Here is a 26,683-nt window from a genome sequence, read left to right as displayed (position 1 = left end):
CCTCAATGGGAAAATTGACTAACATGGGGAGTCCAGATGGATTAGTTTTGATTGATATTGAAGGCTTAAGTCTCTTTCTCTGTAAAATATCCAAGTGATTCCGCTCTGTTCACTAAAAACAATAGAATTATGCTAAAAATCTCCAAATCACAATGGCTTTCGTGTCACACAGTCACCACTTCCTGCTCTTGTTTGTGGTTCTGGTGAGATTCCATCAACCTTTTATCCATGATCAGCTGACAAGGAGCGAGATCGTTGTGTCATCAACGTCATCTGAGCGTTTCTGTGTCTGCTCGTCCCTGCAGTGGACATCAACTCGGCGCTGCCCCTGCGTCTGCCTCCGGCCGCCATCCCCATGGACCTGCGCGTGGACCATCACCAGCAACAGCAGCAGCAGCAGGTGTCCACGCACTCTCCGCCCGGTGGGCAGCCGACCGGCCCGGCGTCCCTGGGCGGGACGGGCCAGTCCGGCGGGGGCGGCGTGGTGGCGGCCTCAGTGCGCGAGCAGCAGCTGCAGCAGGAGCTGCTGACCCTGAAACAGAAGCAGCAGATCCAGCGGCAGATCCTCATCGCAGAGTTCCAGCGGCAACACGAGCAGCTGTCCCGCCAGCATGAGGCCCAGCTGCAGGAGCACATCAAGGTAGATCACTCACCGCTCTTTATATCGGAAACCGCTTCTCTATGGGCCACGATTTTCAAAACTGAGCTCACCTCAGTTCCCCTCTCAAATTCTTATTTCTCAGAGTCTGATGCAATTCCTGTTCAGAGGTATCTTTGTCTCTTTCTGCTATTTGAGTTGCCAGACTGGTTGAACCATTGTGAAACATTTTGTTCTCCATATTGTGTTTCTTTCCTCAAACACTCCGGGTGAAACAAAATCTTTTTTTTGTCAGGAGCTTAAAATGCGTCCATTTCAGCTTCTGAACGATGGAGAGTTGGTTTTAAACTCTGTTTTTAAACCGTTTTTTCCTTTCTCAGTTCACTCACATCACCCTGCGGTTATAGAGCTCCACCGATGTCGGGTATGTTATCTAAATAACAAGTACAATCAAACCTGCTTGAAATAATCAGGCTAACTTTTGGTTTAATAACCCCAAGACACAGAGATTCAGGCAGAGTTATAACCCAGGCCCTATTTTTAACTATAGAAGCAGCAGAAGCAGCTCTTCATCCAGTCTGCCACAGTTTTCTTCATTAAGACGCGAAACTCATCAACAGACAGCGAGTCTGTCATTTTTAAATCTCCATTCGGTTTAAAGACGGAGCCAAAAAAACTAGGAGACACTTTGGCTTCATTAGTTTCAACTTCAGGGACAGGAAGCATTAAAAGAGATTCAGGAAATGTGTGAAGGAAAGTCTTTCCTTCCTCCTGCATGTCTGTCCTTTACTTCTCTTCCTGTTTTGTTCTTTCATCTCCTCTCTTTTTTGTCTTTTACTGTTTATTCCATCTTTGTTTCCTCACGTCTGTCTGAACAGTTTTTCTTTATTCCTTCTTCTTCTTTTCCTGTCTTTTTTCCATCTTCCCCTGCATCCGATCTTCTTCGATTTCATCTTGTCTCCATAATTGTCGTCGTTTTCTCCCTTTGAAAATCAACTGAACATGTCTGCAAATTTGTGAGACGGCAGGGGGTCCGGTCGCACCTTATCCTCACTCTGCCTGCAGAAATAAATCGCTCAGCTACCCACGTACTTCTATTCATTCCTGACATTGGCAATGGAACGTCCACAAGAGGGCAGTTAAGAGTCAAAAGTTGCCCGATGGTGTTGATGAAAGAAGATGAATAGAAAAAGAGCCAAAAGCGGAGGCAGCAGCGTTTTTGGCGGTTGTGTGTGAGATTGTTAAATACATCTCTGTGTGTGTCCGGATTTTTTTTTTTTTTTTAGAAGAAATCTTTGTCTTGTTGGTAGACATTTTTCAAGTTGGGATTGAGTTATGGCTACACTGCCCCCCGTGTTTTCTGGTGGTACTGCTCCATTCTGTCTAGCCCCTGTGGTGGGGCTACAGGACCACTCAGGTGGATCCTAGTGACGCACAACCTGAGCAGGGAGGCCCGGCCTCAATCAGCTCCATTCACAGGCTCCTGAGTACACACACACACACACACACACACACACACACACACACACACACACACACACACACACACACACACACACACAGACATTAAAACATACACATCCTCTCAAATGTCAGCAAACACACAGGCGCATAAGCCCAGTTTGCATCCGCGTTGGAGGCAGCGGCGCTTTCGTTCGTTCCTGCAGGCGGACGACAGTGGCGCTCAGAGCTGTCGGTTTAAAAAAAAAAAAAATAAGGGAAAGTGTGTGTGCACATCTCTGGTCTGTGGAGCCACAAGGGTTTGGGGTGTGTGTGCATGTGGGTGGGGAGGTTACTTTGAGCCTTCCCACCCACTCAATCCCTATCGCCAATGTTGATTAGAAGAAAAACGAATGGAGGCTCCGGGCTGGACGAGGGCCAATCAGCCGGCTCCTTTTCTGACCTTTGCCTCACCTTTAGCCACTAATTTATTCAAACACTCGTCTCGGACTTTTTATTTGCCCTGGCGGTAAACTGAAGAGCACGTCCCGGCTGCAGAGCGTCGATTTAGCTCATCAGAACTTGATTACCTGCAGTTACAGTAAACTGATCAAATATTGCTGTTGGGCTTGACGATAAGGGGGGAAGAGGAGTGTTGACTCCTTGGCACGTCACAGAGAGGTGATTATGGAGCTGGCTGAGCGTGAGCACAGACAGCAGCTCTTCATCGCGTATTACTGACGCATTAAAGAGTAATTGGGACACTTGATTTGGTGCCTCGGGTAGAAGGACCGGCAAAACGAAGGTGGTGAAAGCTGTCTTCAGCGTGCGTTTGTGGCGTTTGATTGATACTCTTATCCACAGTGAGTTCTTGGTCTCGTTCAAGGACACTTCACAGGGACGAAGAGGAGCGGAAGCACAGCCTGGCGTCTAGTTTTGACCTTTTGATGACAGGACAAAACTTCAAACACTTCCGTATAAACCCCTGAGCAGGACAAATATTCACATTCCAGACATTTAAAATGCACATGTCCTACTTTTTTTGGCATGATAAGGAAGCGAGTAGGTCAACTTGTGTTGACTTTATTTAAAGGCTTTTTCTTTTAGATTTTCCAAGAGTTTGTCTTAAATTGCCTCTAACATCTGTTAGAACTAATTAATTTGAATGTCATCCTATGCAGACTCAATCGACGTAGAAACACTAACTTTAAAAAAAAAAAAGGGAATCACTCGGTGTGTTAGTAAACCCTGCTGGGAACACGTAATTACAACTATTATCACTCAATTACCTTCCACGCACTCTCTCAAACATGAGGTAAACCGTCGGATGGTGTGCTTTTTATTTCGTTGACATGAATCCTGGTGGTGTCCCCCCCCTCCCCCCCCGCAGCAGCAACAGGAGCTTCTGGCCCTGAAGCATCAGCAGGAGCTGCTGGAGCACCAAAGGAAGATGGAGAACCACCGTCTGGAGCAGGAGCTGGAGAAGCAGCAGAGGGAACAGAAGCTGCAGCTGCTGAAGAACAAGGAGAGAGGACAAGAGAGTAAGTCGGAGTAGGATGAGCGTCACTAGCGAAGAGGAGCTAAGCGACAGGTCAAACCAGTTTCCTAAAGTAGAAAAATAACACAAATTAACATTTACAGTTGAGATTTAATCCGATTTTCTCAAAACAAAAAAATCCTGTCACAGCAAATCCATTTGGTGGATGAACTCGGATAGAATGGATGCATTGTTTACCTTTGGAAGAAGCCAATCAGAATTCGGCGCATATATTTTCACGCTAAAAGTGATAAACATCCATAATCTGACACTCGATCACAATAAAGAACTCTTCATCCTCGTGCGCTCGGGCTGAAAGGACCGTTGAGTATTCACAGAGTGCGTTTCTCTGCATGAATCTGTGTTTTTGTACATCTGCGCGTTTCCATTTTACTTGGAGGACCGGTGTATTTACTGTGGTAAACGAGCTGTATTAGCCGGTGGCCTTGGTGGGGGTGAAGCCAAGTTGTTACCGCTGCCTGCTGGATGTCTCTCAACAGTTCATTGAAAGAAAGTGGACAGGAGTCCTTGAGAGCAGTTTGCACTCTATATGGAAAGTGGTTACAGATCGAGACAGTGTGAGTCGAGTGCGAGCAAGGGGGGTGGGGGGTCGGTGCGTTTGCTCTCGTGTGTGGGGTTTGTGGTCAATATTGTTTTCGTTTCTTTTTGCCCCCCATTCCTGTTTCAGGAATCCGCCTTCTCTGGTTTGGATGACCAGCATCCCAAAATGATCTACTAAAATTTAGTATTATTTGATCACTACAGTGCAATTTTACAAAATAAAGAAAAAAAATCTGTTTTATTGAAAAAAATAGTCTATAAATACTTTGTGCTTTGAATTGATAAATCAATGCATCATTTAATCACTTCCTTTTCTGCTGTGTGAAGGTTGGAAGACAGAAATATTCATTTCAAATCATCTTCAAATTGAATATTCTGGTCATATTTGCGTAATTATTTGTATCAAACTGCAAAGCTACGGTTAAATCTGCAAAATGTAACTCTTTTTTAAAACATTTCTTCATCATTTCTGCGTGTTTAGGCGCCGTCGCCAGCACCGAGGTGAAGATGCGTCTCCAGGAGTTCGTCCTGAACAAGAAGAAGGCGCTGGCTCAGCGGAGTCTCAACCAAGGAGGGCCCACGAATGACGCTCCATACTGGTACCGGTGAGGAGCCGTTATTCTTTGGATGCACCAGAAACAGAGATAAAAGTCGATCCAGACGTGCTTCTCGGTTTTAAACTTATTATGCAGTAAAATAAAGTCTTAATGGCGTTTCTTTTCTCTTCACCTCCCTCACCTTCGTCACCATTCCTCCAGTCAGTTTGAGCGCCGGGAACAATTTGAATATTTTTAAAATTCCGATTTATTGCAACGTGTGCAGTGGACTATTACTTGAAGGTAATTGCAGATCGTTATATGTTCGGATCCTAATTTCCTCTGTGACAGCAGCTGAATTATGCATCGGGTCGTGTCTTAAACTGTCACTGAGCTTCCTCACCTGCCAGGCGGCGTGAGACTGACTGAGTGACGGATCTGTTATAAAACAAGGATGAGAACACACACACACACACACACACACACACACACACACACACATAAACACACACAGACACCTTCACACAAGAACACGTGACGATAAGCTAACCTGATGAAGGTTCGGCCTTGAATATTTATTATATCACCTCCAGAGTCCTTTGCAGGTGTATTCACTGTTTCCTCTCTGTCACGATTCCTTTTTCTCCGACAGTAACTGTGCAAACTTTGCATGACTGGAAACGAGGTTATGCAAATCAATTTAATATGCAAATGAGCACCCCAGTCAAATTTGTGGAGAAAAGAAGGACTTCTACTGTTATTAATGTCCACAATATGTGTTTAAACGTGATGATATAAAAAAAGAGTATTAGATTCCAATAGATGCCATCACACTGAATATATTTATTGTAGGATTATTATCACAAATGTTTCCATATATGATGAGGTGATTTTAAAACTTTGTTGTTATGCAATAAAACAAAAAAATTTTATTTATTCAAATTATTATTTAATGATAAATTGTATATTAATTTTATAATAACTTTAAACCTGTTGCTCCAAAATAAAAATAATTTAAAAAGGAAGTGTCTGCTTTGTGAAAAAGAAATGGAGGCACTGTCATTATTTCAATAAAAATCATGCAGCATCGTCTAATTTTATGCACTTTATATCAAAAAATAACTTTTAGAATCTAGAAATCTTGCATCTCACTGCTGCCGACTTCAAATATTATTTAATTTAATGCTAGAAAATACAAACACAACCAAATACAAACCGTTGATATTTATATTTGTGACCTAATGAAAAACTTTCTCCTGGATCCGTTGCTCCGTTTCTATTTCTCTCTCTCTGTAAACTTTGAAACTCATCGCCTCCCCCATCAATTTTGGAAGAGATGAGCGCGTACATCCTCTTCGGTCAGGAACACACATTTGGTCTGACGCCAGCTCGGCTTAAATTTGCCTACTAACACCCCCTTATTCTCTCGCAGCGAACAGATGGCGGTGAATGTCTGCCCGACTTTCCAAGGGATTTGCATGATGGGTTAATCAAAATGGATCTTTGACAGCCATCAAGTTGTTGATTTTGTCCCTTTGTGTACCTCGAGTATTCGCCGTTTGTCATCATTTGGTGTGATTTTCATCTTAAACAGCGTCTTTAACGTTGTGTTCTTGTTTCCTAGCAAAACTCAGCACACTTCTCTAGACCAGAGCTCCCCTCCGCAGACCGGCGTGTCCACCTACAACCAACCGGTGCTGGGCGTCTACAACCCCCGGGACGACTTCCCTCTGCGAAAGACCGGTACGCAACTCAGACATGTTCGCACGCTGACATGCGGCAGAGCTAAAACCAGACTAGATCGTTTTCAGTGAGGATTAAGCATCACTAACGCACACACCAGCAGCTCACACACTCAATGGTTGCAATGCCAAATCAACCCAGGCAAAATTTATAACATATGAGCTTTACACCATTAATCTCAACATATTTGACCATTGTGGTGTTGAAGCATCGATTTTCTTATTATTTTCTTACTTTAGGACCTAATTAGTATTCAATGTTTTCTGGGCCTCAAATGTGATGTTTTTTTGCGTGATGTTGACATTAGCTCTGATAATAATGAGAAACATATCTCAAAATTTCCCTGTAGTTTCTTATTCGGGAGTATATAAGTAGCTCAATTCAGATTTGATCTTGTTTCAGATCATTTGTGATCATACAGCAGAACATTGATGCTTGTCGCTTTAGTTTTCAGTTGCTTGGCTTTTCTGCTGCATTTAATTTATGTCATAATTGGAAAGTAAAAATAGTCGGTCCTGATAGATCTTGTTTCAGCATTGGGAGCATCTCCGTTATTGGACTAACAATTATTCTGGCGTTCCCCAGGGCTCTATTGTTGGACCTTTATTGTTTCAACTTGTCGGGTACCTTTGATTGCAGTAATTTATGTTTTCTTTACCCACACATAAACCTATCATTTATCTCCCATGTCAAAACACTCAAACCATCATGTTTCTAATCTTAAATGCTCAGAAAGCCTTTGGGTTTAAAGCTATGATCTTCTGCCTTGGTGTTGTTCGGTGGCGCACAATCTTTATTTACATCTTTGTGTCTTGTCATTTGACTTATTTCCAGCATCCTATCATCCTTTTTCAGATATTAAAAAGCACAGTAAACACTTTTTGAACCTTTCATGGTCGAGCATGAGGCCATAAATCTTAGGTTGTTTTGGGGTTTTAAGAGGATTGAAACCTAATCCAAGCCAAACTTGTATCGAAGACGCTCTACGAGTAAAAACACAGCCACACATTTCAACCTTTAGCTTTGAGAATTCATTATAAATTTGTGCTAAATTAGTTTTACTTTTGCTGTTAGTGTCATTTTATGTTGCATATCTTGTAATGGAAAACATGCACGAGTGTGCACCAGAACAGTAACTCTACAACTGCAGAGGGCAGCATGTTCTATTTTAAAAGGATTACAATCTTACTCCTGCTAAAACCCTGCAGAATGCAAGGCTGGAAAAAGTTTTTTGTGGCTTATACTCCGTCTGAGTGAAGAAGCCTTCGCAGAGTGAATCCAGCTGTTTGCTATGTGTTTTTGTCAGGTGTGTGTGCATGCATAGCTGTGTGTGTGTGTGTGTGTATGTGTGTGTGTGTGTGTGTGTGCAAAGCGTGAGCGGTGTGTGCGGCAGCGTGGCGGTCCCCTTACAGGGGCAATTATTCACTTAGTGCAGCGGCGGGCGGCTGCAGCCCGGCCCTGTTGAGTCTGAGCCCTGGGGCTTCTGACTACGACAGCAGAGAGACCACAGTTGACACTGGCCCACCCGGGCACATTCCTCCCCCGGAGTGAAGAAGACGAGGAAGAAGACGAAGAGGAGAAATGGTGGATGTAGAGAAAGAACAGAAGTAATGAGGAAGATGTGTGGGGAGGCTCCCGGCGGCTTCGGTGACCATTTAAAAGACCTCATGACACTTTTTTTTTCTCGTCAAGAAAAACATCTGAGGTGGGGGATTGGAGGAAGGGAGGGTTTCTTTCTAAAAACAGAGCAATAGAAGATGGGAACCGAAGAGCACGCTGGCATCCAACAAACAGCACGACGATACCGCAAAAATTTGCCTGGTAGAGAAAAGGGGAAAAGGCGGGAAGACGAATGATCGTCCCTGGAGTGTCAGCTCGTCTGTTGATGCCCATAAGGCTGAGGATTGTACTCGGCCTCGGAGAGAGGAGCGAACATGTGCCACCCTGATATTTGCCCACAGCGATGACGTGCTTTGCGGGGTTTACTTATGGTAATGCCAGCGAGGGAGAGGTTAGAGGCTCTTTTATATGACCGCCTGGCCGTAAAGTAGAAGACTGGCACCCGCAGCTCCCGGCAACGGTCAAAGGAGACAACAGCCCTCTCTTGTGCATCTCCCATCTCTGCGTTTTACAAATTTACTCTGAATTCTGCCATCTGAAAAGGATTCAACCTGCAAAGACAATCAGGTCTCCCACATAGAGGCTCTTCAGGTCTGCTTCGGACCAACGATGTGGTCTGAGCTTCATCTTCCTTCCAGATAAGAATATTTTCTTACAGTCCTGATGGATTCCATCTTCTAATTTACATGCTGCAGGTGTTCATTAACCGAGGAACCAAAGCATCCCCGATTCCGAACAGCATTCCTAATCGTTCCCAAATCTGTGGTTTATCTGGTCAGTGAACAGCTGATAAATAATAGACGCACCGAAAGGATGATTTGTTTGCCAGGGGTTGTTTCCCATGTCTCTCTGTGTGCTCATCGTGTCAGACCAAGACATGCTTTTCCTGTCTTTTCACTCATGACACAAATGTGTTTTTGGAGCCTAACTGGGGCGGCCCCATTCTTCACATGGACACAATAGCAGCCGTACAGTATGCAGCATTTGTCGACAGTCTGAGCAGCTTGCTCATGAATGCAACCCAAACCTGTGGCTGTCTGACCTCTATTATGAGGCCCTTTTTAATGGCAACAATGTACCATCTGTGCAGTGATGTCATGTGTGATCCTATGGGCTCATTATTCCCCAAAGCATCATCTTTCAGGATATGGACCGGGGAACAACCCATTGATTTGTGTTGCAGATCCAGATTCAGATTTTTAATATCATTCTGGTCATTTACGTTTACATATACTCATATAGAACCTCATAACCTCATTATGATTCAGTTTAGCAGCTTCTTTTTTAAAGCCATGTAATAAACTTCAGATACTGAAGCGTCCTTTTGTCAACGGCTGAAGGAAAAAACCAAATCATATTGGTGCAGCAGTCTTCGAAATAGGATGATCTGAAGGCTCTGGTCTGCACAGAATCCAGGGCTGACCTGGCTTGACCTAAACCATTAAATTGTCACCAAGACCAAACTTTCCAGGAACAGCCAAGATAAAGTCAGATTCAACTCTGCATCTGGAGAAAAATGAACCTCCAGATGCCGTGGGGGCCGAGCACCGGAGCCAACAGAGATCAGATCAATTGGGATCATTTTTTCCAGTTGGGTGCCGAGCATCTTGGCTCGTAATGTAATGTCCACATTCAAAAGACGAATGGGTCGGCAGGAGCCGTCCTGCCTGGGATCCGGACCTCCAAAAAACTCTTCAATCACAGGAAACATCAGAGGATATTGATGGATTAGTTTTAGCGTAAGTGAGGTAGGGAGTGGTTTGATTTTTACATGTCCTCTAAGTACTGCAAATCTAACGTGGTTTTCTATAGAAAAGTACTTTTATTTGCAGTTTGCAATTTTATCTTGCAGAATAAATCCATCCTCAGCTCTTTTGAGTGACGGATCTCAAAAGTCCTGATTTGTAGCGCCAACATTCAGCTGTTTGGACTCCATCTGGACGGAGTTTTCCCTCCCACTTTGTGCAACCGTGCTTTCACGCTTCCGAGTTCACACTTCTCTCTTTATCACATGTTTATTTTTACCTGTGGAATGAGTTATATTTTTGATGAAAGTTTCCTCCCCGGGGGGTTTTTCCACAACCAAAACTGATCTGTACTCTGTTTAAAGTAACAGATTAATCTGGTTATGTCATAATCAGCCTTTAGCCGCTAGAGCAGGTTTGCTTCAGTCCTTGTTTGATGATTAAAAATTGGATAATGAACAATGGAATGATTGGAGGTGGTTGATTGGCAGGGCCGAGTAAACAGAGCGTTAGCCTTCGTGACAGGAGCCAAGGTGGCACGCCATTCACGTCTCTGTTTCTGTTCACAAGTCTGTGACAGTGCACACAAAAGACCGAAAAGGACTCAAGGTGATCAGACGCGTCTCCCAAATTGGAGCTAATTGGTTTTTAGCAGCAGAATTTGGCGCTTTTACAAAAGGAGGATGGATTTTTACAGTTTTTCTCCTGAACAGGTTTAATAACAGCTGTGTTCTGTTGTAGATCGTTGTGGATCCGTCGCTCGTGTAGCTTTCCAACCCTTTACAAAGTCGTTTCCTTATGATTTTAAATGTCGCGGTTAAATCAGCCAAACAACAAACTCGTGAATTCTGAGGTATTGATTCACAAACAAACAATGCAGCACACCTCGCTCAAGCTGCAACATGAAACGGAGACAACCCCGGTTACAATAGCAGCGGTGCCTTACACCACATGTGTCAAACCCAAGGCCCGGGGGGCCAAATGTGGCCCGCCACTTCATTTTATGTGGCCCGCATTAAAGGTCAGAGTGTCTACAAATAAATCAGGGCTTTGAACCAGAATTTTTTGCCCATCGGTTTGTTCCGAACAGAATTGGATTTATAACATTTCCGGTTTCGAGTTCCACTCATAAACTGACGTTTCTGAACCAGTTAGAACAAAAAAATAAAGTTCCTGAACCGGTTAATAACGTTCCTTGTAAATATAAATATGTATGTGCCGTTTTTTGCGCACCATAAGACGCACTTATGCATCTTAGAAGCCTTAAAATTTCTCAAAAATCAACGCTGCGCCTTTAAACATTAAGTGTCTTATGTGTACACTGAGTTCCAAAATTTGTAAAAATGTTTTTGTGTGACTTTAGTCAGCAATCCGGCAGATCGGCCATTGTCCACCGACATAGGACCTATTACGTCACTACATACGCCGGCAGCGAGTGACCAATTAGAGAACGTGACGCGAGGCTACATCCGGCACACCTCCAGTAGGTACTGGTGTAGGGTATATGCCGGTACTGTACCGCAGGTATGCTGTCAACCACATTTGTTTGGCTAAAGACCCCCGAAAATGACGTCAGCGAAGAGACATGCTTTTGACGCAACATATAAACTCCAGGTTATCAGTTCCGGTTGTTCCGGTTCACGTAAAGAGACCAGGGGGCTATTTTCACGCTTCGCCATCTCTCTTGATCTGTGACTCCATGCACGCCCACACCACCGCTTCTGTCAAAAACCACGTCAAGCGGCTGAATTCGGAGCTTGAGATCATCCTGGAGGATTAACGAAAGAACTCCAATCAATGGACATTGGTGTAAACTTTTAAAGTTAAGCTGAGTGCACCGTGGGAGTGACGGGAAACACACATTTACCAGGACTGGAGGCAGTGCCGAGTTACACGCCCACAATATGTGCGTGAATTACGAATGCCTGGACTAACGTGTCTGCTTCGACTTTTGTCCAATGTTTCGCATCATTACCGGACAGACACCAAGAAACGTGATGGTCAGCGATAGTGACATTACCGAGATATTCAATGCAGACCGAAGATGAGGACTTCAAAGGATTTAGCACAGATTTATCAAAAAATAAAGAAATAAAAACATAGTTAAAAAATAATGTCCGTGTATTTTTTTAAAATTTAAATACGTAGCTTATGAACTGCGCATGCGCGAGCTAGCTGCAGGTTGTCATGTGCTCCGTTGTATGTCTTCTTTTTTTATCGTTTGTCCTTGTCTTATCTAACCTGAATTTCCCTTGGGATCATTAAAGTATCTATCTATCTATCTATCTATCTATCTATCTATCTATCTATCTATCTATCTATCTATCTATCTATCTATCTATCTATCTATCTATCTATCTATCTATCTATCTATCTATCTATCTATCTATCTATCTATCTATCTATCTATCTATCTATCTATCTATCTATCTATCTATCTATCTATCTATCTATCTATCTATCTAGTACAACACAGTTCAACCACAATCACTTTTTTGCTTCCGTTAGCAACCATGCACCGAATAATGTCCGTTATTTAAACTGCGCCTCTTTGTACAATGAGCCGAATGGTGCGCAAAATACGGTAACTTAAGGACTTTTAAATTGGCAACTAAGGCAATTAGTTTATATACTATAGACTATAATTATAGATATGCCCCTACCCTACAGTAAACAGTACCACAGCACCACACCTCTGCTTTATGACAGTTGTATCACTGTAGTTAAGGCTTATGCCTCCTACTTAGACACTACATGAAATCAGACAAGAATAACTTCCACCATGTCATTTATTGCTGAACAACAGATCTTCATTGTTCTTCTCCCATAGCTCAATATTGCTACAAAGTGCTGGCAGTATGGGGACACACTGCTCTGAAAATGACTGCAGCCAATGAGTTCATGTCTAAATCATACATTTTACATTTTACAAGATTGACATACTGCAGTGTTTACCTGTTCTGATTAAATTGTGACTGGGAGACCTCCCTTTTCTTAACTGCTGCTGATCACCGCTACTTCTCTCCGCTCTCATCCCGCGTCCAGTGAAAGACAGGAAGTGAAACATGAGGTCAAATTTTTTTTTCAAGAACGAAAAAACCCCCGGTATTAACCGGTTTACAATTATTTTCTGTTCCGATTCTGTTCCGGAACTTTAAAAAATATAAAATTTTTGGTTTTGTTTTTGTTCCTGCCAAAATACCAAAAGTTTCCGGTTTTCGTTTTCGTTCCATGAACCGATTCAAAGCCCTGAAATAAATAGGTTAAAAGTGTGTTTTGATCAAAACTACATTTCCCACAATGCAGTAATTCAGCCCATTTTAACTTTGATAAAAACGTTTTGAACAAAGTTAACGTCCTAACTTGTGTTTGATGTTATTTTTCTTTCTTTATTGATAGTTTGATCTTTGATTGATGGACTTCTGTGGGTTTAAACAAGAGAAACAAACAAACATATTTTTCCGTGTAACTGTAATGTTTGTAACTTGAATAAGTAATCAATTCATAGTTATGTAACGTAAAGGAATAGTTAAACTTATATCACATTACAATGAGTTAATTTTAGTTACATTTATTAGTTACATCTGGCCCTTTGAGGACAGCCATGATGCTGATGTGGCCCTCTGTTAAAATAAGTTTGACCCCCCTGCATCGTTACGTAAGGCTAAGTGTAGCTTTAGTGGAGATGATCACCAGTCAGGATTCATTCCTGAATCTTCCTCCGTCTGTCTCCTTGTCTTCCTCTCAGCCTCGGAGCCCAACCTAAAGCTGCGCTCCCGGCTGAAGCAGAAGGTGAGCGAGCGGAGGAGCAGTCCGCTCCTGCGCCGCCGGGACAGCCCCATCACCACCGCCAAGAAGCGCTCGCTCGACATGGCAGGTGAAGGAGGCGCCGACGCGTACAGAAGCTTCCGGGGGGGGGGGGTGTTTGGGACGTTTGACTCTGAGCTGCTGTGATTTCTTACGTTTGTGAATCAGATTCTGCGTGCAGCAGCGCCCCCGGTTCAGGCCCCAGCTCCCCGAATAATAGTTCCAACAACATCCCCAACGAGAACGGCATCACGGTGTCAGTCGCCAACAACATGGAGGTAACACACACACCAACACACAGCCAAGTACTGCTTGATTTGATGTTAGCATAACTGTCAGAGGGTTTTTTGTACATTTCACTTCTGTAACCTCTAATTGTGAGAGGATTTAGAGCTTTTTTCAACGTTGGGTTATAGATAAACTCACCTGAGAGAAATGAAGTATCACGTTTGAAAGTCAAACAGTTCAGGGTTGAATCTCGTTTCAATCTGAACTAAATTTTCTATCTTTGCTGGTTTTATCAGGATGCTCGCTATCTTGTAAAATTAGCAGCCTACAGCGTGTACAAGTGTGGGCTGTTCAGATGAGAAGGAGATGTCTGCAGAGGAGGAGGATGACCGAGGCGTTTGCAAGAGTTGCTATTTGCGGCGGCCATTAGGGGCACTCAGGCGGCGTGGAGGAGGCTTGTGGCGGCGACAATCTCACATCGCCATTAGGGCTCGAATGCGTTCACATGTGCGGCGTTTTTCTACGATGCAAACACAGATAAATCACTTAAATGTCCTTCCTCAGACGTCTCTGGCCCAGAGGATGTGCAGCGGCACCGAGCGGGGCTCCGTTAACCAGCTGTCTCTCTACACGTCGCCGTCCTTGCCCAACATCACCCTGGGGCTGCCCGCCACCGCCACGGCCACCGCTGCTTCCAACGTGAGGAGGGAAACCGAGGGAAGCGCTTCCAGACCCGCTTCACGTCGGTTTACTTCACTCTCTACCTTTTTGTTTTTTCCCAGGTGACATCGACCCCACAGGAAGGCGGCCTCCAACCGGCGCTGTCCCTCAGCCCGCCCTTCCTGTCCGGCGGCCACCTGACCCCTTACCTGGCCGAGGCCGGAGCCGGATCAGGCGGGCACGGCTCCCACAGTCCTCTCCTTCAACACATGGTGCTGATGGAGCAGAGTCCGGCGCAGAGCCCCCTGGTGACAGGTAGAGGCACTAACGGAGGTTTAGTAACAATAAGGAGCCAATATAGAAGCAACGGGGGCTCCGATTGGACAGATTGTTACGTTTAAAGCCTCTGCGGATGCTGAAAAAAAGAAAAAAACTTCCCCATGTGGTGAAGAGACAGACGTCCATTCATTTGCTCCGACTAATGAGCTCTTTTCATATGTGTCAGGGTGACACGGTGGCATTGTGCGCCCCTTTCCCATCCGCTCATTCATTGACCAACATTTTTTTTAAAAATTTGAAACAAGGCGCTGAATGGGTCGTGACGCACATAACCACGTATGCCCATGCACTGCAAACATACAGACAAGGACGTTTTGACGCCCACACAGGCCACAAGAGAGGAGAGGGGGAATAAAAGGATGGAACCGGATTAAACTCGATAAACCCTCTCTGCATGCGTGTGTAAATAATACTATTTTCACAATGATCAGGCTAGCGAGTATTTTTTTTTTTGACTGCGACGCTCACTTTTCTCTCCTTACATTGTCACTATAGAGGAATCGCAGTATGGCAGTCGCTTTTATTTGAATCTCAAATAGATCTGATGAGTAATCCAAATTCAAATTCCAAAAACTTTATTAGTCCCCAAGGGGGAATTGAAAGCACACAAAGCAGGATAGGTGTAAAACATACAGTGTAAATGTAAACAGTATAAACATAAACAATAAAAATAAGTAATAATTAAATAATAACATAAATATAAATGCAATGTTTAATTTTTTTTAATTAAAATAATTTAAAAAGCAAAAAATAATGCTTCTGTTAAATAATAATTCAAAACTAGTTTATAAAAAAACTTCGTTTTGAACCTAATTTGTTTCAAACTTAATAGGTGAGTTAGTCAGTTAGTTCAGAAACTATTTAGTTTAAAACCCAGTTAGTTAGTTATTACAAAACCTTCTTTTGAAGTTACTTCAAAAACCAGTTCGTTTTCGGTCCATCGGTGCAACGGGGCCTAATGATCCTTCTTCTTTACCTCCAGTTATCACGTCTTTAGCGTTAGCATTAGCTCTGACATTTGTCCGCTCTCCTTTTTCAGGCGTCAGCGGCCTGTCCATGCCGTCGGCGGCGGCGTCCATGGCCAAGCTGCAGCGGCAGCACCGGCCCCTGGGGCGCACCCAGTCGGCCCCGCTGCCCCAGGGCAGCGCCGCCCAGGCCCACGCCCAGGCCCTGGCCCTGCAGCAGCTGGTGGTCCAGCAGCAGCACCAGCAGTTCCTGGAGAAGCACAAGCAGCAATTCCAGCAGCAGCAGCTCCACCTCAACAAGGTTTGACCCCCCCCCAGATCTGACCTCACATTCAAATACACCGATAATCACTGAGGACCGTGAGCCTGCGTGGGCCGGAACAGGAGCGGGAGTGGAGTTTGTTTGTGTAGGCGGTAACGCAGCCAATCACACGTTAGCTCTGGGTGTGCGTGAAGTCCTTGATTTTTTTTTCTGCCCTTTTCTCTCTCTGTTGTATTTTCTTTTGAGAGTAGGCGGCAGCAGCACGTACATGCGAGCACATATGTGTGCAAATGTTTGCATCCCTCACTGTGGTGAGACAGTTTACACAGTTTGCGCGGGTAACTATCCGTCGCCGCCATGGCAACAGAGAGGAAGCTTCTGCCTTATTTGGTCACGGAGGAAGCGAGCAGCCGTCGCTCTGGACGGTTTTACCTATTGGAGCAGAGTGGAGGAGAGGTGGGTGGATGAAACAAGGGATTTCCTCTCCTCCTCCTCCTCCTCCTCCTCCTCCTCCTGCTGCTGCTCTTCCTCCCTCCATGTGTTTCAAAGCTCTCCAGCGGTGGCTTTTCACACAAACATTTAGACGCCGCCTCTGGCAGGGCGAAGCAGCCGCAATCAGGATTGAAATAAAAAAAGTCCCCTCTTTGAACATGACTTGATTTTGTCGAATTAATCAGAACGCGAGTTCGCAAAGAGCTGCGTCATGTTCGCGCCGCTATAACGTGATGAGTGTGTGTGAATTCACGTCATTCATTATTTATGCATTTAACAAGGAAAGCCGAAACACATTCTCCGGTTTCAGATCGTTGTTTTGCAGAATGCGTTTATAATTTAGATGATTTAGATGAACGCCTCTCTCTCTCGCGTTTTGAATGACGCTCAACGGCTCAACGCTGGTTAGCTCAAGAGTAAAGTTTGGAAATGGGGAATCGTGTTCGTGACAAAATCTGACATGAAGTTCAGACGAGATAAAGAACTTGTGATGCACTGATACCGGATGGAACTATGACGCGTCTCTGATTTGTCTGACGTGTGACTTTTAGTTGTCACGTCTTCAGGTTTTTCTTTGTCATTTAAAATCTCTACGTTTGTCATGTTTTCTTGCAATTTCAGATTAAATAAGGAGTTTACCATAAGTCCAAAAAAAATGTAAGAATTTTTGGCCATAAATGTGAAGAAGCTCAGATTACTTCAATCGATTGATGAGATGATTATTTGGAGCAAATATTCTGAAAATTCTGTTTTTCTTTCTTTTTTGGGAATTTGAACTTTTACTTTGCCGTTAGTGTGAGTTTTAACCACGTCTCTGATTCATGCTGGATAAAGAGGAAGTTTCCGGGAAAGTGGAGCAATGTGGCAGGGGGTGGTGTTGAGGGAGTGGGGAGTTAAGGACGTGCTAAAAAAATGGAGCGGGATGGAGGTTCATTATAGATATGAAGGACAAGACAATAACAGTAGAGGAGGAGGGGAAGGTGAGCGGGTGAATGCTCTGACGTCAATCGTGTGTGTGTGTGTGTGTGTGTGTGTGTGTGTGTGTCAGGGGCTCCAGACACTTCCTGGGAAACACACACACACCTAAAGCTTCCAGCAATCATCTTGCTCTCCGACACTCACGATGGAGGCGAGTCGTCTGCAACCTTGAATGACACTTTTGAATGGTTCCTGCTATTGAAAAGTGAATGAACAAACATCTGAGTCACTACTCTGTGAGCAGCAGGGCCCCCACAACGAGTCGATGAAAAGCGGCACGGCGGGGAGCGCGGAATGTCTCGCGTTTTGCCTCGGAGGAGCCGGCCGCTCACATTCACTTAAAAACGGAGAGGTTTGAAACGAGCGAGACGACGTTCTGGCTGAGTCATCATTTCAAATTAAGCTCCCCTGAAAAAAAACGGGCTGATCCAACAGGGATGTGATTGAGAGGCGAGCGCCTCGCACGTCGGGGGGGGGAAAGATTCGTCACGTCCTGCTGTTTCATTGTGAAATTTAAAAACCTTTTTTTTTTCCTTCAGATGATGGCCAAAACCAGCGACTCCCCCGTGGGCCGTCAGCACCAGAGCCACCCGGAGGAGACAGAGGAGGAGTTGAGGGAGCACCAGGATGGGGGGGGCCTGCCGCTGGGGGTCACCATCAAGCAGGAGCCGCCCGACCCGCAGGAGCTGCAGGAGGAGGCGCTGCAGCAGCACCGGCAGGCGGAGCAGGAGCTGCTCTTCAGACAGGTAGAGCGAGAAAACACAGGCAGAGGGAATCAATGGGGATCGATTCGGCTTCACTTGGCACTAATATATGGTGGGGATAACCGGGGGGGGGAGTCCTTGAGAGGTGAAAACTCAACCAGCACTGATTCAGATTTATGTGAGACGATGGAAATGCTGCTCTTTGTCTTCTTTAATTAATGTCTGAAGCCAAATTGAAGGCGGATCGTTTGTTCCGGCTGCCACCTTTTGGCCATAAGTTGCACTTGCACGTGTAGAAAAAACGTTGAAATGTTGAGTCACCATGGCAACGGTAAGATTCATCCTTCCCTGCGTTTTCTCCCCGAGCAGCAGGCCCTGCTGTTGGAGCAGCAGAGGATCCATCAGCTGAGGAACTACCAGGCCTCCATGGAGGCGGCCGGCCTGTCCATCTCCTTCCCGGGACATCGCCCCCTCTCCAGGGCCCAGTCGTCCCCGGCGTCAGCCTCCTCCTTCCCCATCAGCGTCCCCGCCAGCGATCCTCCCGCCAAACCTCGCTTCACCACAGGTTCGGTGGCGCCGCCGTCGTCTCAGCAAACATTTTTGAGTTTGTCTTCTGTTGTTGCTCTAATGTATTTATCGGCTGTTTATCCTGACTCTGGTCTGCCTCTAGGAGTCGCTAAGGAAGGTTTTTAACTTTGAATTCCTTCCTTATTCGTGCATCTCCATCCAAAAATGTTTTTCAAGGACTTGTTTTGTCCAAAAAACTCTCAGTCTCACAAAAAAACAGAAGAAAAATGATGACATCCAGCTGCCGATTATTTTAAGCGCTCGTGATGCTTCCTCCCTGCGTCCTTTAGGCCTGGTGTACGACTCCTTGATGCAGAAGCACCAGTGCATGTGTGGAAACACCAACAGCCACCCGGAGCACGCCGGACGGATCCAGAGCATCTGGTCCCGGCTGCAGGAGACGGGCCTCAGGGCGCAGTGCGAGGTGTGTGTTCCGCTCCGGAGCGACAGACGCCGAGGCGTCAACTGTATCTGAGAGTGTGTGTGTGTGTGTGTGTGTGTATGTCTGCGTCTGCTTTTTTAGTGCATCCGTGGGAGGAAGGCCACGCTGGAGGAGCTGCAGATGGTTCATTCCGAAGCCCACGTCCTGCTGTACGGAACCAACCCTCTCCGACAGAAACTTGATTGTAAGCTCACACACACAGCATGAGTATTACAGTATTTTCTGCACTATAAAGCACACCTAAACGCCTCCGAAAAAACGTTTTGCAATAGGCCATTCATTGAAGGTACACCTTATAGTGCAGAAAATACTGGACTCACCTGATGATACGAACGCGTGTTAAAGTTTACTTCCTGGTCACCAGGTTCAATCACTCCGATGTTTGTTCGGCTACCATGTGGAGGCGTCGGGGTAAGTGACTCATATTTAAGATAAAATCTCATCCACGAACAGCTCTCGGGTGATGTTGTCATGAATCTCTTTAGTTCGTTCTTGTGTTTCTAACTTTAACGCTTGTTTTCTGGTCGCAGGTGGACAGCGACACCATTTGGAACGAGGTCCACTCCTCCAGCGCTGCCCGCCTGGCCGTGGGCTCGGTGGTGGAGCTGGTGTTCAAAGTGGCCACTCAAGAGCTGAAGGTGAGTGTGTTCGCATTCGTCTGGGGTTTGAAGCTCCAGGAACAAACCGGAGGCGTCATAATTTGTCATTCCTGTCGCTCCTGCAGAACGGCTTCGCCGTGGTCCGCCCCCCAGGACACCACGCAGAGGAAAGCACTCCCATGTAAGGCCACAGCCGTCGCCACTCTGTTTGAGACACTCAAACCACACAAACACAAATCCCAGAGCTGGAACTGGATGCTCAGAGTAGAAATTGCATAAGTCAGTGGATTTATTTGCACAGAAGTGTGATTATACTACCAGCTGATTCCAAACTGCCGTATTATCCTCCAGACAGCATGTTTAAAATGAACTATAAAAAACACATAAATAGGGACGACAGGGAGGTTCAACAGTGCCAACTCAACCCCCACCATCTCTCTTTTTGCTGCTCTTTTAGGGGTTTCTGCTACTTCAACTCCGTGGCCATCGCGGCCAAACTGCTGCAGCAGCGACTCAACATCAACAAGATCCTCATCGTGGACTGGGTCGGTGTCCGGGGGCAACCGCATCCCACAACAAATTATGCGTGTAGTGATAGATAGAAACGATGTGGTTCTAACTTGTCTCCAACTGCAGGATGTTCACCATGGCAACGGGACTCAACAAGCTTTCTACGACGACCCCAACGTCATGTATCTGTCGATCCATCGCTATGACGACGGCAACTTCTTTCCTGGAAGCGGAGCACCGGATGAGGTTGATAAATTCAACATGTTAAAAGGAGAATATTTGTTTCCGTAGAAACGGGAGTCACATGATTGTCTCCCCAGGTGGGAAGCGGACCTGGAGTCGGATTCAATGTCAACGTCGCCCTCACCGGGGGTCTCGACCCCCCCATTGGGGACGTGGAGTACCTGGCTGCCTTCAGGTACCAGACAAAGATGATCCAGCATCACCTGTAAGTTTGCCGCCCTGGATCATCTCTAAGCTCCGCCCTCTCGCCCTCTGACCTCCAGGTCAGTGGTGATGCCCATCGCCAACGAGTTCGCTCCGGACATCGTTCTGGTCTCGTCTGGCTTCGACGCCGTGGAGGGACACCCCCCGCCTCTGGGGGGCTACAACCTGACGTCCAAGTGTGAGTACGAGATTATGAGGAGTGTGTTTCTTATCTCGTGCCCCAGGAGGATAAACCAACGGTCGTTCTGACAAGCGGTTCAGCGGTCGATGGTGTGTTGTAGAAAATATTTGATGTTTGAAATTTAAAATCAGCAGATTTCCCCTTTAAATCCAGGTTTATTTAAACCCCTTTTCCTCAGGTTTTGGCTATCTGACCAAGCAGCTGATGACCCTCGCTGGGGGCCGGGTGGTGCTGGCTCTGGAGGGGGGTCACGACCTCACCGCCATCTGCGATGCATCTGAGGCCTGCGTGGCTGCTCTGCTGGGACAGGAGGTTAAAAAAAAAAAGCTAATCCCATGAGCACGGACAGGAAGTGGAGCCTTTTCCTTAGTTGCATTGATGTTTTTTTCCTTTTGTGGCGTTCGCAGCTTGATCCGCTCCCGAAGGCCGTCCTGGAGCAGAGGCCCAACGCCAACGCCGTTCGCTCGCTGGAGAAGGTTTTAGAAACCCACAGTGAGTCGGCCCAGATTTAGACGCGTCACCTAAAGAGTTAAAATGGAAAAAAATCAATAACCTATCTGTGTCCTCTTCATCAGGTAAATACTGGCGCTCGGTGCACCGCTACTCGCCGCGGTTGGGACTCTCCCTTCTGGAGGCCAAGAGAGGAGACTCGGAGGAGGCCGAAGCCGTCAGCGCCATGGCGTCTCTATCTGTGGCGAACACCAACGCCATGGATCAAAGGTAAAAGGTCCAACCCCGCCTCTGAAGCCATGGGGACGGTGCGGAACCAGTATTACCGTCTCCTGCCGCCACGACTTAAAACTAGTAGAAATATTGCGAGAAATATTGTCCTTCTAGACCATTGTTTTATTTCAAAGTTGTCAATTCGGTGTTTTTGAGGCTTTTTACTTGTATTTACATCAAGGGGGGCTGTTCTTTAATAAATCAGAACCCTAAAAATGCATGCATGTGGGTGTTTTTCTCCACCAGGCCGGAGGAGGAGCCTATGGAGGAGGAGGAGCCACTGTAACGGAGGGGGGGGGGGAAATGACGACTGTGTGACCTTTGACCTCTCCGGAGAAGGCCTCTTTGAGCTGCGAAGAGTCTCGACCGATCCCTTCATTTAGTCCCCTTGACCCCACTCACCACGTCAGTCACCTTGATTGGCGGCCCCTCGGCCATAAACGGGGGGGGGGAGAGGGGGCGGGCTCTGCCTCATCAGTAGGGAGCCAATCAGGAGACGGAGGACTGAATTGGAAAAGTTAATTAAAACACACCGGCGTTGCTCGGCAACGCTCGCTCAGAGACTCTGATTTTTTGCTGTCAGTCTTGGCACCCCTACGTTAGCCCGTTAGCCGGCAGCGGCTAATCGAGTAACCGTGGCAACGGGCGAGTGTATTTGGAGTTTGGGGTGAGATCAGGTCTCGAGGTGCAGAAACATACGGTGCTTTACCCAGCTGCCTTCTGGACGCCAGGGACAGCAGACGCTCCCCGCCGTCAAACGGCGCGGGAAACTCTTTTCTCTTTTCTCAACTATTTTTCCCCGGACAGAACAAGAACATCAGAAAACTATTTCACGAGATGCGTTCACTGTGGACTTCGCTTGGCCGAAGTTTGAGTCGGCCTTTTGTCGAGGAGACCGTCGCCCCCGCTTGGAGCCACCTGACGTCGGAGGAAGGTTGGACGAGCGAGCGAGAGGAGTGCCTTTGGTGAGGCTGGATTTTAGGATCGTTCAGGAAAAGATTGCCTTAAGCCAAAAGATGTTTCTCGCTGAGGAATCGGCAAGAAGGGGAGAAAGCATTTCCAGTCCTTTTTTTGGGTGGGGAGGGTGGTAAGGGCGAGAATAATAAAAATAAAGAAAACAATCTTTCAGCATGTTTACTTGGAACGTGACGGAGACAAACATTTACGTCGGTCACAGCCTCTCTCTCTCTCTCTCGAAGAGTTCCTTTACTTTTGGATGGATCTATTTTTCTGTAAAAAGACGACGCTTTCTAAAGGTAGTTGCCAGCTTCAGTAGAAAAAATAAAACACAAAACCGCAAACATGGAGACGGAATCAGACTTTTGAACTCTCTAATTAAGGTTTTAGCCGTTGATGTAGCTTCCCTTTAACTGAAGCCAGGGCTTTTAAAACACGCGGAGCATGCGTTCGAGCAGAGAGGTCAGAGGTTATTCGCCAGATTTTTTGAATGTTATTCAAGAGAAAGCCAAGAAAGAAAAGCCAAAGCATGAGTTTGCATTTACAGTAGTAGTTTCACTCCACTTTAGCTGGCTAGTCGACAACACTCCTTGTGTCAGTCCTTTCTGGAAAGGCCTTCGATACTCAGATCAATGTTTACTGATTTAACCCTTCACGTGCGCCGATCGGCCTCCCACGCATCGCCGGTTTGGTTAGCAGCTACCTTGGTTTTGCTAGCGTGAGCTAACGTTAGCCGTGTATATTGAATTGAATATATTTTGAGAGGCGAGTAAAATCGAGCGCCGGCCCGTTTGTATCTACATGTATGATTTTCCACATCCAGTTGTCGATTTTACGATATCGGGGGGAAAAATGTGTTTTTCTGGTCAGCGTGTCCACTTTTTATTTTTTATTGTATAAGATTATTTTTCTAACTTTTTTTTTTTTTCATGCATAGTTTTGTGTTCTTATCCGTTTTCTGGATAGTTATAGGGCTGCCATTCACACACTTAGTACTCTTGTCATTGTTTAAACTTTTTTTTTCTCGTATTTATCAAAAATATGGAGCAAGACTTTCTTTCTTTCTTTCTTTCTTTCTTTCGACGGCTCTCTTTCAGCCATTTCCACATTTTCATCAATTGTGTATTTATAACATTGACTGTTTATAGGAGATTTGTATATGGAAAATTTATAGATGTACTCTAACTAATGACAGCTATGATATTGTGAGCGACAAACAGTATGGTGTATGATATTACTCCATGTGCTTTTAAAGAAAAGAGAAAAAAAAAAGCAGCGTATTTAACTCGTCATCGACTGCACTGTTTTGCTCTCAAGTGAAATCATTACATGGCACTGAATTGACTTTCTGAGAACACCAATGTCTAATCACTCTGTTGCCTAATTGATGCGCTTTTTCCTTTCGTGCATGAGCGATATGCACTTAACCTTACGACTGTGACAACACATCCAAAAAAAAAAAGAGGTTTGGAGGCCATTTAATGTAGCCAGCTGAGCTAAACCGGGTGGGAAGAGGGATCGGAGACACGTGGAAGCGTTCAAATTAGCGCTCATCAGCTGATATTCTTAAACAAAAATCTCTTTCTGAGCCTGTGTTGCACATATTTGATTAACATCAGTGCCTCCTCCTCCCCTCCTCCTGCTACCGATCGGATGGCTCAAATAAAATGCATCTAGATTAACCCTCATTTGTCAACTTTGTTAAACACCCTGATTAAAAGCGACGATCGTGTTCACTTTAAGTTGATATCCTTTTATTAACTTGTAAATTTTGAGCTTAAGTTTCTATTTTTCATGCCTAGTCAAACATTCCACTTGTTACTTGTGTAATTTGGCTTTTTTTTTTTTTTCCAAGTGAATATTAGTTTTATTTTTTACTTTTTTTTTTTTTTTTTGGAAGAAACTACATACTGTATTTTGTTTTCCGCGTCTGCTCGCGCCAACTTTATCTCTTTGCATGGTTTGTGAGTCCGCATGCCTGCTTGTCTGTGTATCAACAATGTATTTGCACAATAGAAGAAGAACACTGGAGGACTTAAGAAAAAAAAAAGATTCAACCTCCCACGGCAACTCTAAAGTCCACCAGGCAGGATGGGTTTCTTCCTCTGTGGTGTGCAAACAATTCAAAAGACTTTGTCCAGATGACTCCACTGAGAAACGTTTGATATTGTTCTTATTGAGTATCGTTTCCAATAAGTGATTTTAACATGATTCCGCACTTAACGACATGTATGGACTGTGCTAAGGAGAAAAACGCTCTGCCAAACCTGATATATTCACACCTTAACCGGACTCTCCAAAGAATGTTCCTCTTTCAGTTGATCTACGAACGAGCACAAGGATGGAGGAGAATTGACGGATCACGGTTTTGATTGTCACACCCACCTCGGCCAGTTCTACACATATATGTATGTAGTGGGAAGCAAAATGATTCAACTCCAGTTGTAAATTGTGTTTATTTGCAAAATATAACCTTTAATTTTATTTGAGTTTTGGCTTGAACAGAAAACCTTTGGGACCCTGTAGATGAAATAAGTCTCTTATATGGTGGCTTGGAATCGTTTTAAGGACTGTAAGAACCAGTAAAAGTAGCTTTTTGTGTTAATTAAAAGCATTTTTCTGATAAATGATATAATTTGTCTTTAAACCCGACCTACAAAGGGAGATGAATCACTTTTCCTCCGGCTGTATAGATATATAAACCACTGTGGCTCAAGAGCAATTCTTGGTTTACATGTAAATGGATAAAAAAAGTTATTTTTTGTTTGTTGTTTGTCTCTATTGATGAAAATTCTTTCTTTGGGACCTACGCTTTGGACATTTCATCTCTGACATCATCTATAAAATATATTTCTGAAAAATGCAAGAAGTTGTTGTGTTTCTTTTTCTCTCTCTCATTGTTTTCAGGAGATTGTACATGAAATAACATTTGAACCCAAAAGGTGAGGACTGGAGAATGTTTTTCAGGTCAATAACTGGATTTCTGTACAAAATAATTCAGCAGAGACACTTACTGTAAACAGAGGCTCCTTTATCTGTTGTGAAGACGTCCGTAACGCTCGACACGATGGCAAAAATTCAGATAATCGAACCAATGATGTAAAGTCACATCGTTTTCCCTCACTTGGGGCATGTGAGTTTATCACATCAGTGAAACAAACACTCAAAGTCCATGTTAGCACAATCAATGTGTAAACAATGAGTTCACAGTGGTTGTTGTCAAATTCCAGAAATGTGTTGAGAAAGACTGGATGCTTCCAACGCAAGTCTGGATCTGAAGGCCAGAGATCAGCCCCCCAACACATGACAGCTATGACTTCATGAAATGTCACAGCTGAACTGGACAGGCCTGGTGACTCAGCTGACATCTCACTGAGTGGAAAATCTAATTACAGGAACCAGCATCACAAGTGTGGCCTTAGATTTACCATCAGATGACCTCCTCCTCAAATTAATTTACTTTATATGATTACATTTAACTTTAAAATGACTCTTTGAAATGCTCTTTGCTCTTAAACTTAGTATTGCCTGAAGGGATTTGTCATTACCTCTACCTGTGAGGTCATCTGTCTGTTTGCAGGGTTGCTCAAAAAGTTCTTAAATGGATTGATTCTGGAAAAATGGTTTTAAATGAGAGCAACAAATAAACAAGCAAACATTTTCCCGCACAGTTTCACTTTTACTTGTGGTTGTTATCTATTCAGCAGCATCTGTGCCCCACAATGACTCCGTAGTCTTTATAAACATCAGTTTATGTCACACACAAGTGGAAACTGATGACTAAAATACATTTTTGCAAGCTTTGGAACAAACCATAACTCAAAAAAGATTTTTTTTTTTTTAAAAGAGCATAGTAAGAAAAGGGTGCAGAGCTTGTGCATACAAACACACATGTTGAAAAGAGATGGTCAATACTTGATCATCTTTAATTTTAGACTGACAAATGGATTACATCCCACAGATCAGCGGTGCGTTAGGTGTTGATGTGTCTGTGCAGCGGCCAATGAACGGAGGCCACTTCCCTTTTCCGACGCATCTCCTG

The 26,683-nt window shown here is 44.9% G+C and overlaps 1 protein-coding gene across 7 annotated transcripts in view; it reads left to right on the top strand.

Annotated features, from left to right (window-relative positions):
- The window catches only part of LOC137591173 (histone deacetylase 4-like), a 44,069-nt gene extending 18,568 nt beyond the window's left edge, over nt 1–25,501 (top strand). For 6 of the 7 annotated variants that reach the window (XM_068308990.1, XM_068308989.1, XM_068308994.1 and 3 more), the window contains 24 exons: nt 306–640; nt 3,429–3,579; nt 4,618–4,741; nt 6,297–6,415; nt 13,529–13,657; nt 13,756–13,865; nt 14,380–14,514; nt 14,598–14,790; nt 15,854–16,080; nt 18,051–18,257; nt 18,585–18,780; nt 19,073–19,206; nt 19,306–19,408; nt 19,589–19,635; nt 19,755–19,862; nt 19,949–20,004; nt 20,281–20,368; nt 20,460–20,579; nt 20,654–20,751; nt 20,840–20,958; nt 21,140–21,273; nt 21,369–21,453; nt 21,537–21,681; nt 21,931–25,501. In XM_068308990.1, the coding sequence (XP_068165091.1) occupies nt 306–640; nt 3,429–3,579; nt 4,618–4,741; nt 6,297–6,415; nt 13,529–13,657; nt 13,756–13,865; nt 14,380–14,514; nt 14,598–14,790; nt 15,854–16,080; nt 18,051–18,257; nt 18,585–18,780; nt 19,073–19,206; nt 19,306–19,408; nt 19,589–19,635; nt 19,755–19,862; nt 19,949–20,004; nt 20,281–20,368; nt 20,460–20,579; nt 20,654–20,751; nt 20,840–20,958; nt 21,140–21,273; nt 21,369–21,453; nt 21,537–21,681; nt 21,931–21,970 (3,203 nt within the window). In that variant the 3' untranslated portion in view covers nt 21,971–25,501. Of the gene's footprint in view, nt 1–305; nt 641–3,428; nt 3,580–4,617; nt 4,742–6,296; nt 6,416–13,528; nt 13,658–13,755; nt 13,866–14,379; nt 14,515–14,597; nt 14,791–15,853; nt 16,081–18,050; nt 18,258–18,584; nt 18,781–19,072; nt 19,207–19,305; nt 19,409–19,588; nt 19,636–19,754; nt 19,863–19,948; nt 20,005–20,280; nt 20,369–20,459; nt 20,580–20,653; nt 20,752–20,839; nt 21,051–21,139; nt 21,274–21,368; nt 21,454–21,536; nt 21,682–21,930 lie in introns of those variants that run through there. The other variant, XM_068308995.1, reaches the window with a different exon arrangement.
- The last annotated feature ends 1,182 nt before the right edge of the window (nt 25,502–26,683 follow it).

Source organism: Antennarius striatus, chromosome 24, assembly GCF_040054535.1.
Source record: "Antennarius striatus isolate MH-2024 chromosome 24, ASM4005453v1, whole genome shotgun sequence".
Taxonomy (NCBI): Eukaryota; Metazoa; Chordata; class Actinopteri; order Lophiiformes; family Antennariidae; genus Antennarius; species Antennarius striatus.
This window is presented reverse-complemented; position numbering and strand designations above follow the sequence as displayed.